We start from the raw sequence: 18,643 nt of genomic DNA, 5'->3' as shown, positions 1-18,643 counted from the left end.
CGCCTGCTGGAAGCAAAATCCAAGGCAACCTCCCTCGCTCGGGGAACGGAGGCAGCCGCAGCTCTGGGCACTGCCCGGTTTCCATGGAAATACGTGTGGCCTGCAGGCCTGATGGTCGGGAGATGCTGAGGGCTGGGGGACTGTAGGGGGAGGTGATGTTCCTGCTTTGTGGGGGCCGTCCCCGCTTTGGAGGATCTACCCCCAGGGTGCAGGGGCCAGAAGGGAGGCTGCCCTGCATGTCCCTGTGGTCCATCACAGGTTATGTTCATTCATTGGAGGGCCTCCCACCTGTCCAGCCCTGGGCTAGGAGTGATGCGAATAAGAGCGCCTCTTCACAGCCCAGAAGACACATGGGGTCACCCCATTTTACAGATAAGGAGACAGAGATTCACACAAGCTCGTTTACTCAACAAGGATTTTTCTAAGCACCTGCCGTGTGTTGGGTGGATGGACGAGAACCTTGAACTCTCAGAGCCTGTGGTCTAGAGGGTTCCTTTACACCGTCAGTAGGCAGCAGGGCTGTGGGTCAGACCTATGATATGATCTCGTGCCGCTGAGCTGACATGTTGGGTTTTCTCCCATTTGCAGGATAAAGATAGAAGAGGAATACGCAAAAAACTTGGCTAAGCTCTCTCAGAATTCATTGGCTGCTCAGGAGGAAGGGTGAGTGGGGAGAACGGTGACGGGAATGGGAAGGAACAGCAGACAGGATGGGGGACTTCCTTGTCCCTGATCCCTAATCGGTGCCATTGTCCCACGTGACTGGGGAAGTCTGCATAGGCCTGGCTCCAGGTGGGCCCTCATGATTGCAGGTATGTGCGTCCATGCTCAAGGTGGGCACTTCCCCATTATCTTCTGTCTGGTGACCAAGGGCCTCCCACCAGATCCTGGTGTATGTCAGCAGCCCCTCTACCTCATGCCCTGGTCGCTGCACACCATCCCCCAGACTCTCACCCCAGCTCCCGTCTCTCTGAGAGCAGGCTGGTAAGACCCTGGGTGGGAGAGGATTCTGTACCCGGGCCCTCATTTAGAATTCTCTCCCGAAAGCCAGGCTCCCCTGCCTCTCCAGCTGTAGGGGTCCAGACCTCCTTGGGTTCAGGACCTGGGCTGGCGGAGGATCAGCCCCACCCTCCCAACCACAGAGGGGTCCCTAGCAGTGGAAAACTAGTTTCCTCTGCTTATATCTCTCTCTTTGTTTTTTAAAGATTCATTTATTTACTCACAAAAGACCCAGAGAGAGGCCAAGACACAGGCAGAGGGAGAAGCAGATTCCCTTTGGGGAGTCCGATGCAGGACTCGATCCCAGGACCCTGGGATCATGCCCTGAGCTGAAGACAGATGCTCAACCACTGAGCCACCCAAGTGTCCCTTTCTGCTCATTTCTTAACATAAAACACTTGCAGCCCGCTGGTGGGAATGTAAAATGGTGCCGCCACCATGGAAAACAGTTTGGCAGGGCCTCAGTATGCTAAATAGGATTACCTGTATGACCCAGAAATTCCGCTCGTAGGTTTATACCCAGAAGAATTGAAAATAGGTACTCAGACAAATACCCGTATGCATGTGTTCATAACAACACCATCCAAGATAGCCAAAACATGCAAACAACCCAAATGGCCATCGGGGGATAGATGGACCAACAAGTTTTATATCCGTCCATGCTGGATCGTAGGGATATGCGATGGAATATTATTTAGCCATGAGAAAGGGATCTCAGGTCCTGATCCAGGCTACTACGTGGATGAACCTCAAAAACATTATCCTAAGTTAAAGAAGAAAAGGTTGCATGTTATAGGATTCCATTTTTATAAAATGTCCAGAATAGGAGAAACCCACAAAGACGGAACAAAGATAGGTGGTTGCTGGGTTGCCAGGGGAGCATGGAATGGAAAGAAACAGCTTCATGGGTTCGGGGTTTCCTTTTGGGGTGTGTATAGTCATCTGCTTGGGCAGCTATGATAGAGTACCACCGACCGGGCGGATTCAATGACACAGATGTCCCTTATCATGGTTCTGGAGGCTGGAAGGCCCAAGATCATGAGGCTGGAAGGGCTGGTGTCTGGCAAGAGCTCTCCTCTTGAGTTACAAGTGGCCACCATCTTCCTACGGGCTTCCCTTGGTGTGGAGAGAGCATGGGCTCTCTGGAGTCTCTTCTTATAGGGACCTGAATCCTATTAGATTGGGGCCCCACCACTTTTGACCTCATATGACCTTATTACTTCCTTAGAGGCTCCATCTCCAAATAACAGCCACCCTGGGAGGAGGTGGAGTGGGGGAGGCTTAGGGTTGCAACCTGAGTCCGGTAGAGACCCACACACTCAGTCCCTAATTGGGGGGGGGGGGGACGCACGGGTTTTAGAACAAGATAGAAGCAGTGGTTACACAATATGGTGAATGTGCCGAACACCGTGGGATTGTTCTCTTTAAATTAATTTCATGGAACGTGAGTTCTGCAGACTCAGGAGGTGGGAGCTGGAAGGTTCCCCCCGCCTCCGCCGAGGCCTTCGCCTCATTGCTGCCTCCCTCTGTGTTGGAACCTCTCTTGCGAGGGGAAGTAAGGACGGAGGACGTCCTGTCGTGGGTGGTTATGGTCGTCAGAGGGCTGCGATGCTAAGTCCAAATCCGCCTGCGTGGCCTGAAGCCTCCAGGGGACGGGCTGTGCCAACCCAACGTGGCTTTGATTCAGGCCTCTCTGCGTGGGCAGGCCGTGTGGCCAAGTGGCGGCCGCTCTGTGGTTTCTCACTGGTGCGGTGGGCCACAGGGTGGTCCCTGCAGGGCCAGGGGCTCCTCCACAGAAATGAGCTCACCCCCGTGGCCCCCTTCTGCCCCCACCCCTGGGACACTGGACCCAAGACGGGAGCAGGAAGGAGGCGTCAGTGGGTGGGGGAGTCGCCCCTCCGCCTGGCAAGGAGGCTTTCCTGCATATCTCCGTGCCCTGCAAGCGCAGGGCTGTTCTGGAGTCTTCCGGCTTCCACCTCCTCGGCCTGGGCTGCTGCCAGGGACACTCCATCCTGCCAACATGCTCAGCATATGCTCCCAGCTGCACGAGCCAGGCCTGCACCACCGTGCCGTGCACACACGCACTGACACACACGGGCCACCCAGTACACGATTGCTCACGGGCCTCGGCGCCGTGCACCTGCAACGCGGGCGTGAATGTGCATCCCATCGTGGCTGCCCAGGCACACATTCCTCCCGGCGACAGGCGGGGGCTTTGGGGAGGGAGTGGGGGGGCAGTGAACACACGGGAAATGGGATTTGGGTCTTTGCGGGTTGGTAATTGTGACAGTAACACGCATTTTGACTCGGCCTGCCTGAGACCGTATGTTGGAATGGAAACACATCTCAGGTTTTCTTTCTTTCATTAACCTCTCCACAGATGAAAAAAAATCTGTCTTCAAGGGAGAGAATTTCTAAATTGCTTTTTTTTTTCCCCCTAAACTGGGAGGTGGCTCTGGAGGGGCCTGGAATTCTGGAGTGGGGAAGTAGGGGGGTGGACGGGGGAGTGTGCTGCTTGCCCAGAGAGGCCCATCCGAGGGTTGCAGTGGCAGCCGCCCCCCTGTGAATGCCCAGCCTGGAGGCAGTGGGTGGGGGGCCGAGGACCTCATCCCGCGTGGGACCCGGCTGCTTCCTTCCTTCCCAGAGCAGCACCCAGATGCCCTTCTCAGGCCGCCAAAGCCCTGGGCCAGTTCCATGTGCTGACCGTAGGCGCCCAGGCTCAGCAGCGCCCAGGGCCTTTCTGGCTGCCGGGCTCTGGTTTATAGGTTCACGGGGAGCTCAGCCTGGATTCCAGCTCCCACTCCGCCCGGCTCTCACTTTAGATCTGTGATCCTCTTGAGATAATCTGCATGTTAGGGCATCAGGCCAGGATTCGAGATTTTTTTTTTACCTCCCCTACCACCACCCCGTGGATATGCAGTCGTCTCTGACCCTTGGTCGAAAAGACCGTGCTCTGTCCCCACCCCACCCCCAGGTGCTTGGCACCTGTTACTGGTCGCTTGCCTGTTACCTGCGTGCCTGTGTCTGCACCTGGCATTCTGTTCTTGTATCCATGTGACCGCCACGACTGCTCCCACCCCCTCCACCTTCCCCCCATCCCCGGGCCCCCTGACCATCTGCCAAATCAAGGGAGAGCCCAGGCCACCCAGAGTTGCCCCAGCACCGCTTCCGGGAGCTCAGTCCCCTTCCGAACAAGACAGATGCCAACAGCTTGGAGTGCCCCGTGGCTCCCTCCGGCTCTTCCCTGATGGACTGTGCTCCCCAGCCAGGATCGCCCCGGGGGACCTTTCTGTGCTGCCGGACCCCTAGATAAAATGGGTCAGCCATTTCCCGTGAGCCAGCCTCGCAGCCAGACGGCCCTGGACTGTGACCAGAGGGACTCGTTGTGTTCTGTTGGACGAGTCTCACTGCCGGTGGCCTTGCTTGAAGCCCAGGAGCCGCGCGACCTGCTGCTTTTTGACTCAGCTGTGCCACTTCGCTGGATGTTTTACGGATTTTCTGGGGAGGGAGTTGGGGGTGGAGGGTGATGGTGGCTTTTTTGATGAGATGAAGTCATCTGAACAGTCAGCCTGGGTTTACGGGCTGCGTGGGGAGGTCTCGAGCAAGGACTGCATGCGTGTCGCTTGAAGCCCAGTGAGGCTCGAGGGTTCCAGGTGGTGGAGGGTGTGGGGACCACTCGTGAAGACCCTGGGGACCTCAGGAGAAGATTGCTTTTATTTTTGAAACCTCTCCTTTGGGCGGCAGGTGATTAGCTCACGGTACTCTGCCCTTCTGGGTGGGGAAGGTGTGGGCCACACCAGGTGGGACTCTACAGCCCAGAATCAGGACTGGGGGAGCCTGTGGGATCATCTGTGAATGGGGATCGAGAGCCTTCCCTGCTGCGTGGGCATCTGTGAGCAGTCCCTCCGCCCAGGGGTCCATCTCCCCGCCTCCACCACCACCATCACCTTGGAAGTCTGGCCACTGGAGGCTTGCCTGCAGGCAGGGCTGTGTGGCACCTTCCGTTTGAGAAGGGCTTCTCCCCAAAGAGGTGGCTTTCCTTCTTCCTTGAGAGGCCAGCAGGCCTTCACACTGCGCTCCCATGAACCAGGGTGGGCGCCGGGAAGGCATGGGCAGGTGCCTGCTGTGCCCCTGCACCCCACCTCCTTCTCCCATCTCCCCCGGTTCTCTGAGTTTCTGGATGTTTCCCCAGGTGCTGCTGCCTGCCCCCTTTGGTCCTGAGATCCTCAGCTCGGTTTGGGATGGTCCCCCTCCCCCGCTGAACCCACGTGGAGAATCAGCCATCCCCCCAGGAGGGGCCGAGATCTCTGAGGGCAGTGCCGCTGCCTGGGTCTGACCTTCTCTCTCCTGTTACAGCTCCCTGGGAGAAGCGTGGGCCCAGGTGAAGAAGAGCCTTGCAGACGAGGCGGAAGTTCATCTCAAGTTCTCTGCCAAGGTGAGCCGGCCCTGCGGCCTCTCTGAGCTGGTCACATGCAGCCGTGTGCTGCTGAAGGGCTCGCAGGGATCTCCCCAGTGCGTCCCGCCGGCCCCTTCCGTGGTCCGCGGTGTGGATTCCCAGTGCGGGGCAGAGAGACAGCAAAACAGTGGCATCAGGGGCCATGCGTGTCCCTCAGGAACTCAGAAAATAGTCAAAGCTTCATAAGTACTGGTGTTTATAAGTATTTATTCCCTTTGTGCATTTTTTAAAGATTTTATTTATTTATTCATGAGAGACACACACAGAGAGACAGAGAGGGGCAGAGACACAGGCAGAGGGAGAAGCAGGCTCCCTGTGGGGAGCCCGATGTGGGACTCGGTCCCAGGACCCTGGGATCACACCCTGAACCGAAGGCAGATGTTTAACCACTGAGCCACCCAGGTGCCCCCACTCCTGTCTTTATAAGCCTACTCTCTCTCAGGATCTTTCTGTTCCCAGGTGACCCTCTTCTTCCCCACTCCCTGGCTCACATCTCCAGATTCCATCTCAGGCTCTCACCTACTCTTCAGGGGGAAAAAAATAAACCCAGAGTCTAAGGGAAATAATTCACACTAAAGTGTGCATGACTGATGGGGCTGCCCACTAGCATGACTGCGTTTTAAAGGAAGAGAGATCCTTGAGAGTAGCGCCATTCTTGGTGGCCTTTGTCCCGTGGGGTCTGCACCCTTCCCACTGTCACCAAATTGGAGGGTACATTGCCTCCTTTACTACCATGTGGAGGTAACACCTCCCAGAGGCGTCTGCTCCTCCCTGAGTTCCACACTCAGCACCCATGGTTCCATCTGTTCTCCGGAGGCATTGCCCTTTGGGGCTTTGGGATGTGCGCCATCAGAGGGCAGGAATCGGGCTTCGTATGTGTCTCACCACCCTACCCCGTGACAGTCCCCCTTGCACGCAGAGGGCAGAATGAGTGGCTCAAGTGATGGGGACCCACAAAAGGGCTTTATAAAGATCTGGGGTGGGAGGAAGAAACAATGCCGCTAGCAGCCCCACCCCCGGCTTTGGAAGGATGTTAGCACCCCGAAGTCAGGTTGACGCCAGCCGTGAGTGAGACTTCTGGGCTCGCAACAGCACCCTTAACCCAGCCACTGAGCACCTCGCAGGAAATCTGCCAGTCGAGTGTGGGTGAGGGGGCTCCGTGAAGCATCCTTTTTCTGCCTCGGCAGAAAGCAGTGAGTTATTTCCAAGCTGTTGATTGGGGAGTGTTCCCCTGAGGCCTCCCTTCTCGCGTCCTGGCCTCCACGGAGGCAGAAGCCTCCGCTGATGGGGGAGATAGGGGAGGGAGGCTGCCAGTGTGAGGTGGAGCTGGATCTATAAGTTCTGAAAGGTCACCTGCTGGGTCCCCGGGAACCCTGCTGGCACCCGCTCCTCATCACCGAGACCCTCCAGTCTTGATTATTTATATAGTGCCCAACAGGTGACAAAATTTTCTCCAAATACACACATTTATCTCTACGTCTTTTTACCCTCACCGCCGCCACCACCTCTGCCTTCACCAGCATCGGTACTCCGAGCCACCAGCCACGTCTGGTTTTCCCACACCCACTGAGTTCTCTGACACCAGCCGGGTGTCCTACAATTCAGCTCAATGCTGGTGCTACCTGCCTAGAGAAGCATCTGATCCCATGGGCAAAGGGCACTGTCCCACAAGACTGTCCCCCTTGTTGCTTCCAAGTCTGGCCACACATGTGTCTGACATAGCGACAAATCGGGACTTCCCACGACACCTTCCTCACATTTGATGCTTTGCTGAATGGCTCACAGAACTCGGGGAAACGTGTACTTAGGTTTCCCGGTTTATCACAGATTAAAGGATGTCGTGAAGGATACGGATGAACAGCCAGATGAAGAGGTCCATAGGGCGAGGTCCAGAAGAGTCCTGAGCACGGGAGCTTCCGTCCCCATGGCATTGTGGTGTCCCACCTGCCCGGCAGGTGGATGAGGTCACCAACCCAAAAGTTCTCCAAACGCTATAATTGATGGATTTTTATAGAATTTTCATCACATAGGCGTGATGGCTTATGAACTCCATCTCTGCCCCTCTCTCCTTCCCTCCCCAGGGGATGGAGGAGAGGCTGAAAGTTTCAAGCTTCTAATCATGGTTTGGGCTTTCTGGTGACCAGCCCCCATCCTGAAGCTCCCCAGGAGACCACCGAGGTCACATCATTAGGAAGATGCTCCTGTCTCCCATGAAATGCCAAGGGGTTTAGGTAGGGGTTCTGTGTCTGGGACCAGGGTCAAAGACCAAATATTAGCACCAGAGATGCTCCTAGCACCCCTATCATTTGGGGGGTTACAAAGCTTTTGGGAGTTCTAGCCGGGAGCTGGGGACCAAGGCCAAAATACACATTTGTTGAATCAAGGCATCCCAGTGTGCAAGCATTCTAGAAGGTTCCGTGAAGGGACTAACTCCTTTCCCTTGGGTTTTAACAAGCACCCTGGCAGTCAGCATCTGCATTTCACACATGCTCCTGAGGAAGCAGAGGACAGGACTGAGGGAATTGGCAGCTTGCCCTCCGGACCTTCTCTCTGGGCAGACCAGTGGCATTTAAAAATGCACAGAGCCCTGTTCTAAGGGACACTCTGTCCTCTCTCAGGGGTGGCCAGGGGGGTGCAGGCCTCCCCCTCCAAGCACTCGGGATGTTTTCAGCCAGGTGTTGTCAAGGTAGGGCTGACTTCACCATGCAGCTGATGGAAGATCTGTGACGAATGTTCACAAAAACCGGATTTTTCTATGGGAGCTTCTCCTGCCTTCAGCCTATGAGTGTTGGTGGCCCTCCGAGGCGACCAGGGTAGCAGCCCAATGGCTGGATGATGATTCCTCAAAAGCAAAGGGGCTCCCAGGATTTATGCATCTGCCATGAATAATAGGGCTCCCTATGGCCGAAACCCATTTTAGCATCTGCTCCACAGGGCTTGTTGAAATTCACTCTGAATGTTCTGTGTCAGGGGTAAGAGCACTTTAAGAAATGCAATTTCAGCTATGGCAATCTTTCAGGCTTTGCAATCTCCTGGCTCGAGCCACCATCCCTAGCAACAGGCTCCTGAAGAAGTAAGATTGCTGTATGCAAAGGAGGATCTACCTGGCTTCAGCTGAGGAAGAGAAAATAGAAAAATTCTTTCTGACAGAAGAAAAAAATCCAATCATGCAAGAGAGGCCATGCATTCAGACAGAAGATTTTAGGGGGACAGTGGGAGTCCAGAGACGTGAGTTTTATATCCGTGCTCTTCCTGACAAGCTTTGTGACCTGGAGCGAGTCCTAGCAACTCTGGGCTTCCTTTTTTTTTTTTTTTTTTTTAATGTGTGAAATGAAGAGCTTGGACCAGATCAGTGACTTGAAGCTTATTTGATTGGTACCCCCAGGTAATAAGTTTTGCATGGGCAGCCAGAGCACACAGGTGTCCAGATCCAGATAGCCACGCACAGGTGCTCACACACATGCATAGCTAAGACAAATGTTCCACAGAGCTACACTACTTCTACCTAAAATGTACTCTGGTGTTCTCTCTCTCCTTTCTTTCTCCCTTTCTTTCTTCTTAATTTCTTTCTTTCTTTCTTTCTTTCTTTCTTTCTTTCTTTCTTTCTTCTTTCTTTCTTCTTTCTTTCTTTCTTTCCTTCTTCCTTTCTTCCTTTCTTTCTTAAGATTTTATTTATTTTCATGAGAGAGAGAGAAGCAGAGACATAGGCAAAGGGAGAAGTCTCAAGATGCATGACTCAATTCCAGGACTCTGGGATCACTGACCTGAGCCAAACACAGATATTCAAACACTGAGCTACCCAGGTGTCCCTGGTGTTCTCTATTTCTCATCAAAAAGCTAGTGCTGACCTAACTGACACAACTGATTTCACAGCTCTTAGGCCAGCTCAGGAGGTCACAAGGACAAGCATCCAGGAAGGCCTCTGTCCCTGGGCAAAGATGCTCAAGCATTAGAACAAGTATAAGAGGACACCCAGCCAGCGTTCTCAAAGAAAAAAAATTAGTCTTTTATTTTATTTTTAAGATTTTATTTATTCATTCGACAGAGAGAAAGAGAGAACACACACTGCACAAGCAGGGAGAGAGGCAGAGGGAGAAGCAGGCTCTCTGCGGGGAGCCCAGTATGGGTCTCGATCCCAGCACCCCGGGATCATGACCTGAGCCAAAGGTAGATGCCTAACGAACGGCCACCCAGGTACCCCAAAATGAGTCTTTTAAAAGCATTTAAAACATAGAACTATGAATCTCTATCTATGGGATTGCATGCCTGTGACAGCTAGTAGCGTTTTGTTTCCAGAAAGCCATTTGGAATCTGGGAGGCACATTTTGGTGTATTGGGCCCTTTTGTAAGTCACAGAACCGGGGGCTGGGGCCTAGGAATCCTGAAAATCCTGAATGTTGAAAAGACCCTCTGGACAGTAAACTCCTGGGCACGTGGACGTCTGGAAATCAGCCCACTTCCTAGGCCCTTGGAAAGAGACCCCAGGGTTACTGAATCGACAGGCTGAGTTTACCCTCCTAAATCCCCGACCAGAAGCAGGTCCCCCCAGCAGCTAAGCTATGCTTCTCCTCCACCAACACCTGATGTAGTGGGAAAGGGCCTGCGTGTTCTGGGCCGCTCTCAAGGGTGTAGCATCTTTCGGACTGCCACCAGGTGGGGGTGTTTTCCTATGCAAGTCCGCTTCTAGGGGCTTGGAAAAGTTGGAGGCATTTACAGCTGACATCAGGGAGAGAGGGGTGTTTGGGTGTTGTTTCCTTTTTTTTTTTTTTTTTTTTTTCCATGTATGAAATGAAGAGCTTGGACCAGATCAGTGACTTGAAACTTATTTGACTGGGATAAGTCAAATAATAAGTAATAAGTTTTTCATGGGCAGCCGGGGCACATAGGTGTCCACATCCAGATAGCCACGCACAGGTGCTCACACGCATGCAGAGCTAAGACCAATGTTCGAGAGGCTCTGGGAGGCTGAGTTGGGGGGCTTTGGGAGGCTGAATCGGAGTGCTCCAGGAGGCCTGTGCTCTGTTAGCCTTTGACAATCATCCGACAACCAAGGCATCGACTTGTCTCCCAGGCATTGGGCACTGAGGATTTTGTCACTCTCCCTAGTAGTAAAGGGGCTCCCACCCCGCACCAGCTCTGACCAGACATTCTGGACACAGTGGGGCAAAGCCAGCTGGGCCTCTGCCCTCTGGGACCACCCCCCCCCCACACACACACACACACACACCTGTATTTGATACAGAACTACAAACACCGAAGTCCTGAGGTCTCCAGAGAAAAAGATAATGTAGCAAGAGACCGGTAAGGAGGAAGAGAGAGAAGTCGCAGAATCCCTGTTGGGAGGTCATGTTCGAATGTTCGGCTGTGCTTCCCGAAGGCACTTCGGGGACTGGCTGAGGGACCCTGGAAGGCTGGTCGGGGGGGCCATAGGAGGCGGAGTCGAGGGTGCTCTGGGAGGCTGGGCTGGGGGCTCCAGGAGGCTGAGTCAAGGGGCTCTGAGAGGCAGAGTTGGGGGCCTCGGGAGGCTGAATCAGAGCGCTCAGGAGGCTGAGTGTGAGGGCCCAAGTCAGCTGGGCTCTGGGCTGCCCACCTGGCTCTGACCACAGCAGGGCCACGTTGATCTGTAAAAGCTCTCCTTCAAAAGAGGGTGGAGTAGGGGAAAAAAGAAGAAGCATAAATGGGAAGGAAAAAGCTTGAAAAAACCCCACACCTCTCTGGCTCTCCAGAGTAGAGGCTGGCTCCCTCAGGGCAGGAGGGGAGGTGCACCTGTCTCCAAGCAGACCAGAGAGGGGAGCCTCCTGGGCTGGTCACCCAGACCAGCAGCTGGGATCTTCTCCCGGCCCTGGGCAGTGCCCACCATGGCTTCCTCGAGCTCTGACCCATGTCCAGACCATCCTTGTAATCTGGGGCACCCGGCATGTGGCAGATGTTCAGCAAATAGAACTGACCTGAGCTCACCTCACTAAAAGGCAGTCGCTGTGCTAAGTACTTGGGGACACAGAGGCGGTGGCTTGGTTCCAAACCCCAGTTTGGAAAGTAAAGCAAAGTAAGCTGAGGACCTGAGCAAAGTCCTACGAGCAGTGGTGAGAGCCTAGGGGAAGCAGGAGGCAGCCGATGAAGGGCTCGGAAAGCCTTGGACGCTAAGGTGTGAATCCTGGGGCCTGGCCAGCTTAAAGTGACCCCCTGACTGAGACCTATTGGGTGGCCCCTTGTGTCTGCCTTCCTATTGGCTGGGCCAGGCTCTGTCCCCGACCCCACCCTCACCTGTAGAGTGGGGGAGAGTGCCCCCCCACCTCATCTTGCACCTGACGTCCCCAGGTCCTGAGCGTGTCCCCCCCCCCACTTTCCTCGACAGCTGCACAGCGAGGTAGAGAAGCCCTTAATGAATTTCCGAGAGAACTTTAAGAAGGACATGAAGAAGTGTGACCACCACATCGCCGACCTCCGCAAGCAGCTCGCCAGCCGCTATGCCGCGGTAGAGAAGGTGAGGGACCTGGGAGGCCAGCAGGCTGGGTGACGGCAGGGTCCGTGACCCACAGCAGAGGCATATGTCCCCGGGTGGTGGGATTGGGGTGGCGGTAGGAGGAACAGCAGCCCCCAGCCCACACCTGAGGATCCCCCACTCCACCCCTGGGACCCTCGGGTCACTGCCAAAGGACCAGTGAGAGACCAAGTGGGGCTCCCCAGGCACAGGAAACGAGGTACCCCACGCTTTTGTGAGATGCTCAGCCGGCACGTGTGCTGGTCCACACGGGCCCTTTATCTGGGCCTCTCTGGGCAGATTTCCTCCTGATGATTTGGTTCCCCTGGCAGAGGCCTGGAGGTTTGACCTTGCTGGGAGCTGCTAACCCCAGTGCCTTGGGAAGGGGCGCAGGACCAGGGGCGCATCCTGCCGTGGGCACCCTAAACCCTGCCAACTGTGGCCACCCCAGGGCCCATCTGGACCCAGAGTGGGGTGGCTGGTGCTGCTATCCGCTGAGCACCTGCTGGGGAGACAACGATCCATAAACACAGAGAAGTCAGGACCCCTACCCAGCAACAGGGAGGCTGGGCTGCATAACCCGAGGGGCCCTCCTGGCATGGAGTCCTCTGAGCAGCCTCCCCATGTCATTGGACCCCAGGCCCGTAAGGCTCTCACGGAGCGGCAGAGAGACCTAGAGATGAAGACCCAGCAGCTGGAAATCAAGCTGAGCAACAAGACGGAGGAAGACATCAAGAAGGCACGGAGGAAGTCCACACAGGCTGGTGAGTGTGGCCACCGGGCCCCCTACCTCTCTGGTCCTCGCCGGGGCCTACGAGGTACAGAAAGGGCATGGCTGAGGGACACCTGGGTGGCTCAGGAGTTGAGCATCTGTCTTCTCAGGGCCTGACCCCGGTGTCCTGGGATCAAGTCCCGCATCAGGCTCCCCACAGGGAGCCTGCTTCTCTCTCTGCCTGTGTCTCTGCCTCTCTCTGTGTGTCTCATAAGTAAATGAAAAAAAAAAAAAAAAAAGGCAGGACCATGGAGGGGGTCATGACGCTGTGTCCAGGCCCTCCTGGGAGATGAGGGGGCCACCCTGGACCTCAGACCAGGAGGTAGACAAAATCCTCCATGCGTCCGGAACTCAGGGCTCCTGTCCCTGCGAGGATCCTCCCAGGGCTTCCTTATGGCGAGTGGAGAGACCCCCTGCCCCACCACGGATGCCCACATTTTGTTCGGTGAAAGAACCAGATTTCAGATTCTCACAGATTCCCCCCCTCACACCCTTGAGTCAGTTTCTACTTCAACCTCGTGGTTAAAAACTTGTGGATGCACAAGAAAGGGGGAGAAAGGCCAATTAGAACCAGGTTAAAAAAAAAATAGTCACTATTTGTTCAGGAAGTCCAAGTTGAGTGGCACGCAGGTGGCAATGCGATGGCTTTCTGGGATTAAAGCGTGCGCTGTGATTAGGGTTTGGGTCCAGTGTCCTTCTCACCCGAATTTCTGGTGAACCTAAGACAGTTAACACGTTACAGAACGAAGCCCACCGTCTGGATGTGATCATACAGTGGTGTAGAGGTAGTCGATCACAAAGCAGTGTGACAGAAACACAACATTTGATTGAAAGATCCTGTAATGCATAGTGATAACCAGATCCAGAAATAGAAGGCATAATATACTTATCCCGGGGGATTGGGAAGGCACACCCAGGACGGGAAGAGGCTGTTTCAATTAGCTCAATTTATTAAATTATTTTAACAATACAATTTTATCGCTGCCTGTTAAAAAAATGTGACCAGCACCTAATAATATAAAAATCCAATTCACTAAATAGACGCACCACCAACACTTCCTAGTGTTTGAACTTTTTAAAATGTTTCTTGATATTTATTTATTTATTTTTTGATATTTAAATTTATACACAGTAGGTCATTTTCCGTTCCATGTCCTGAACTCACTTTTTAAAATTTTTTAAAAATATTTTATTTATTTACTGGGGAGAGAGAGCAAGAGAGCGAGAGAGCAGGGGCAGAGGGAGAGGGAGAAGCAGGCTCCCTGCTGAGCAGGGAGTCCGATGTGGGACTTGATCCCAGGACCCTGGGATCATGACCTGAGCCGAAGGCAGACACTTCATCGACTAAGCCACCCAGGCACCCGAATTTGAGCATTTTAAAAAAAGACTTCTGTATGTCACTTGTGATTTTTTTTTTTTTTTTTTTTTCTGTGAACGGATGAACTCCTGTCCTCTCCCCTATTTCTTTTCAGGTGGCTGGTCTTGTTCTGACAGATTGATTGACAAGGATTAATTATATGTCAGGAAAATTAACCTTCCGTGGTTTGACTTGCAAATATTTTTCCTAGGTTGCCATTTAGCATTTAATTTTGTTCTTTATATTTCACTTGCTCACTCGCTCGCTTGTTTTCTTCTTGAATTTTTTTGCAGAACAGTCTTTTTCCCTTATAAGGTCTGGATTTTGTGACTCCCTTAGAAAGACCTTTCCTTCCTCAATATGTATTTTTTAAATCACTTTTTTCCTTTAGCCTCAGGTGTAAAAAATAAACACGTAAATACTTGACCCACCAGGAGATTATTTGAACCCACAGCACTGCTTTGTGCCCTGTTCCTTCGAGTTCCATTGTTTTGTGTATTCATTTACGTCGTATCCTAGATATTTTGCTTCACATTCATTTCTCTTGGAATAGCCAAATATCTAGAACCCATTTCTCGCACATTCTGGACAATCTTGCTACTTGCTCTTTCTAGTCAATTGCAGCCGAATTCAGAAGAACGTTCCATTTTCGTGCTGGGAAGGCTCTGCTACATTTGTTCTTCTGGTCTTGCTGTTTGTGTCTTGGCTGGTTGTGTGGCCATCAGATAATACAGACTTATCCCTACAGTTTGGAATTATCTTATGATGGAAGCGACTGGTCCTTGCCCTTGGTTCTAACTGAAAAATTCTTCCTTTCCAAAACCCCTTTCTGTGTGCCTCGTGCCTGGCCCCATGCCCCAGAGCCTCTTGTCGAACCCTCCAGTCCTCCTGCAGCTACCCGATTTCCTGATGTCGCACAAGATCCCAAAGCATGGTCTCAAGATTGGGATCGACAAAGAGGGCTTTTTTGGGAGTTTGAGTATCATATGTTTGTAGGGTGACTTGCTGACCCCCCTCGTTGGTCAGGTGCTGTCAGGCTCTTGGTGGGAATGTGTTGGCTGTGAAGTACACACTTTCTTCTCTCCAGATCAGTCCTTCTTGGGATCAGGGACCCATTACTGAGGATGGATCAAGAGCTCTTGGTTGTGTTCTGTTACTCGGGCTCATCTCTTGGCAACAGTGTAGTTCAGTGGAAGGTGGTGCTGAGCTGGGCCCTGGGCTACGTGGACGGGAGTCTCCCCAACTTCTTTCACTTCCATTTCAGAATACACATGAGCCAGGGGATGTTAGAGGACATTGACTCCGCTGGAATTACTAGATTGAGAGTGAATCTGCTAGTTTGGGATTGGTTCTTGAGTTTTTCGCATCTTGAACAAAGGCTGTGATTCCTTCCTGTCTCTGGAACCCAGTGATGATCAGAAAACCACATTGAGACGGAGCCGTGTGCCCAAGTGATGCCTCTCTAGCTGCAATGTGCACGGGGTTCCCCTGAGGATCTTGGGAAAATACAGTTTCCGATTCAGTAGGTCTTTGGTGTGCCCTGGGATCTGCGTTTCTGGCAAGTTCCCAGGGCATACTGAGGCTGCAGGGCCAGGCATTGCGTTCTGGGCAATAAGGTTCTGGGTGCTGATATGCTTAGTAATGCTTGCAACTGTCCTATGGCTTATTTTCCTTCTAATTACAAAATATTTCGAATGTACCTGCCTTTCCAGAAAATAACCTCCCAAGCATCAAGATTGAAGAGTTAGGTCTGTTTCACCGGTCTCTTTTAAGAAATAAAATGCTGTGGGAGGAGCTTATTTCTTCCCACCCATCCTCTCTTTCCAAAGTGACCACCGTCCCAGAATTGGTGTGTAGCGTGCCAGTGCATATCTTCGTACTATTACTGTACAGGAGTGAGCCACAGACTATCAGGCACGTTATTTTGTGTTTCAGAATTATATTCTGGTGCATGTACACACACACACACACACACACACACACACACACAATTTGCAGACTTCTCTTCTTTCACTCTTAGCTACTTCCAGGTTGCTTGTGACACATGTTTAACCAAGAAGGACTCTCCAGTGTCAAATGAGAAGCCGTCTTTAGAGAGGGAAGCATCTCTTGGGTTCGTGGTAGGATTGGGGGGGTCCTAGGAGCATACACACACACACACACACACACACACACATACTGGAAACCCTCATCCTGAGTTCTTAGTATCTGGGGTCAAGCTCGTGATGCAGGGTTGCCCCTTCATTTGCTCTGCTTCCCGTCTCTCCACATTCCAGTGGCTTCCATGACCCAGGGAAAGGAGAGGGCATGGGGCACAGATGGAGGAGGGAAGCCATGGTGAGGACAGGACAGAGTGTGATGGTGGCTGATGGTCTTTTCCAGGAGATGACCTCATGCGCTGTGTGGACCTCTACAACCAAGCCCAGTCCAAATGGTTTGAAGAGATGGTGACCACCACATTGGTGAGTGAGCAGAGAAGCTTGTCCATTCAGGGAGTGGTGCTTGGGAGTCCCAGGGGGATGCTGGTGGGCATGCGGATGATGGTGGAATGGAGGTGGCCATAGAGGTGGTCATTAGATCCTCTCCACTGCCTCAGAGCCAAGACCTCGACTCTGGGCCAGTCTATGTGAATTCAGATCCTGCACTCCCTAGCTGCATGAACACAGGCAAGGGTTGTGTCTTACCGTACCCTCCTTGGCTGTTCCCTAAGGGGTCAGGCTCTCACCCAGGGATGCCCTCAACCAAATGTACAGTGGTGCCTTTAGGAAAGACAGCCAAGATTCAGGAAGAGTGACCCTCCCCACCCCAGGAAGGGTTGCCCGTCCCAGATAAGGGGGTGCATACAGAGTGAGGTTGGGGTAGCTGTTTGGGAGGATTGAGAGGGGAGGCCTCTGACTAAGGGGTACAGGGAATAGGCATCAGACCCCTATTTTTGCCTTATTTTTTTTTTAAGATTTGTTTGTTTTAGAGAGAAACAGAGCACAGTAGGGAGGGGCAGAAGGAGAGGGAGAGAGAGAATCTCAAGCAGACTCCCCACTGAGCATGGAGCCTGACACGGGGCTTGATCCCACGACCCTCAGATCATGATCTGACCTGATACCAGGAGTCAGACGCTCAACCGACTGAGCCACCCCGGCACCCCCTGAGTATCTCTTATGAGGAGACGGCATCTCCTCCTCAGCACCCATTGGGGTGGATGGTGAAGTGTGGTTGGCACTGGGGCCGTTGGGTTGGATGAGAAAGGAGGCCTGGCACCAGGTATCTCCTGCATTGTTCCACTGCCCAAAGCTACCGTCGTCCATCCGGCGCAGGACAGACTAACGCTCTGCATGCCAGGTGTCAGCCCACCAGAGCAGATTAGAAGCCTCCCCCAGGGACAGTGACCTAGTCTTCCTCCCGGTTAATCTCCTAATTAAGCCCCCCTGCTTTACCCTCTTTCCCGGTTAATCACCTAGGCAGTGACCTAGTTGTGCGCAGAATAGTAGTCTGATCCCCTAAATTCCAAAGATGCAGAACTATCTAGAAACCAAAGGACAAACCCTTCCTCTTCCATTTGACAACGGCCGTCCGATTCCCAGCCCCCCTGCCTCCCCTGGCCTGGTCTGTCTTCTGCACGTCAGCATTGGATGGCCAGAGGAGAGGAGGCTGCTCGGCAGAAGCCCAGGGCCAAGGCCCCAAGAGACTGAGGCACAGAATCTCTGCATGTGACCCATTTGTCCACCCCACGGGAACCAAGGCTGGGGCTCCCTGGTGCAGACTCAGGAGCCTGGTTCAAACCCCGTTCCTCCCACAATGCCCTGTGCTCTGGACAAGTGAGGTTACAGATAAGGCCTCTCTCTTAAAATTACTGTGGACAGTTAAGTAACGCCGTGAAGCTCCCAGCACTCACCCCACCGTGCGGCCGGGCAGGGCGGGATTCGGGTCGCAGCAGCTGCTGTCACCGCCTCCGCCTCCCCCCTCAGCGCTGCGCGAGTTCAGCCCCAGCTCCAAGCAGGCGCACGGAGACTGGGGTTCCGTGTTCAGAGTGGGCTGGTCCCCGAGGTGAGGGCGGGCGCTCAGGGCTGTCTGGCCTCCTCCTGGGCAGGAGCTGGAGCGGCTGGAGGTGGAGAGGGTGGAGATGATCCGGCAGCACCTGTGCCAGTACACCCAGCTGCGGCACGAGACGGACATGTTCAACCAAAGCGTGAGTCCCCCGCCCCGGGCTGAGGCCACGAGGACACCCCCACCCCCACCCCCACCCCCACCCCCAGAGAGGAGCCGGGGCCCGAGGGGAGCTCCCTGGTGCAGGCGCGGCCGGCTGAGGAGCGCCTCCAAATGAATCTGTCCTGAAGGTGGCCGGTGGCACCTGGGCCTGGGGGCCACCTCTTGGGATGGGCTCACGGACTGGCCTGGACACGCGCGAGTCTATCCCACGTACGCGAGGTAGAGACCCGCCCGAGACAGACGCACGCGGCATAGAGATGGCATGCGTGGCAGAGAGGCGCCCGAGGTAGAGGCGCTAGGTAGAGACTGACGTCAGCTGTCAGCCCGAGGAGAAAGAAGGTCATGACAGTTAAAATAGCTGAAGACCTTATCACC

General features: G+C 53.7%; 1 protein-coding gene across 10 annotated transcripts in view; it reads left to right on the top strand.

Annotated features, from left to right (window-relative positions):
- Window positions 1-18,643, top strand: part of GAS7 (growth arrest specific 7) — a 210,732-nt gene that overhangs the window by 186,806 nt on the left and 5,283 nt on the right. For all 10 annotated transcript variants that reach the window (XM_049110220.1, XM_025428377.3, XM_049110223.1 and 7 more), the window contains 6 exons: window positions 589-663; window positions 5,356-5,434; window positions 11,811-11,939; window positions 12,577-12,700; window positions 16,448-16,527; window positions 18,150-18,248. In XM_049110220.1, coding sequence (XP_048966177.1) covers window positions 589-663; window positions 5,356-5,434; window positions 11,811-11,939; window positions 12,577-12,700; window positions 16,448-16,527; window positions 18,150-18,248 — 586 coding nt within the window. The remainder of the gene's footprint in view (window positions 1-588; window positions 664-5,355; window positions 5,435-11,810; window positions 11,940-12,576; window positions 12,701-16,447; window positions 16,528-18,149; window positions 18,249-18,643) is intronic.

Source organism: Canis lupus, chromosome 5, assembly GCF_003254725.2.
Source record: "Canis lupus dingo isolate Sandy chromosome 5, ASM325472v2, whole genome shotgun sequence".
In the NCBI taxonomy this organism is placed as follows: Eukaryota; Metazoa; Chordata; class Mammalia; order Carnivora; family Canidae; genus Canis; species Canis lupus.
Note: the sequence above shows the minus strand (reverse complement) of the source record. Positions and strands in the feature narration are given on the sequence as shown.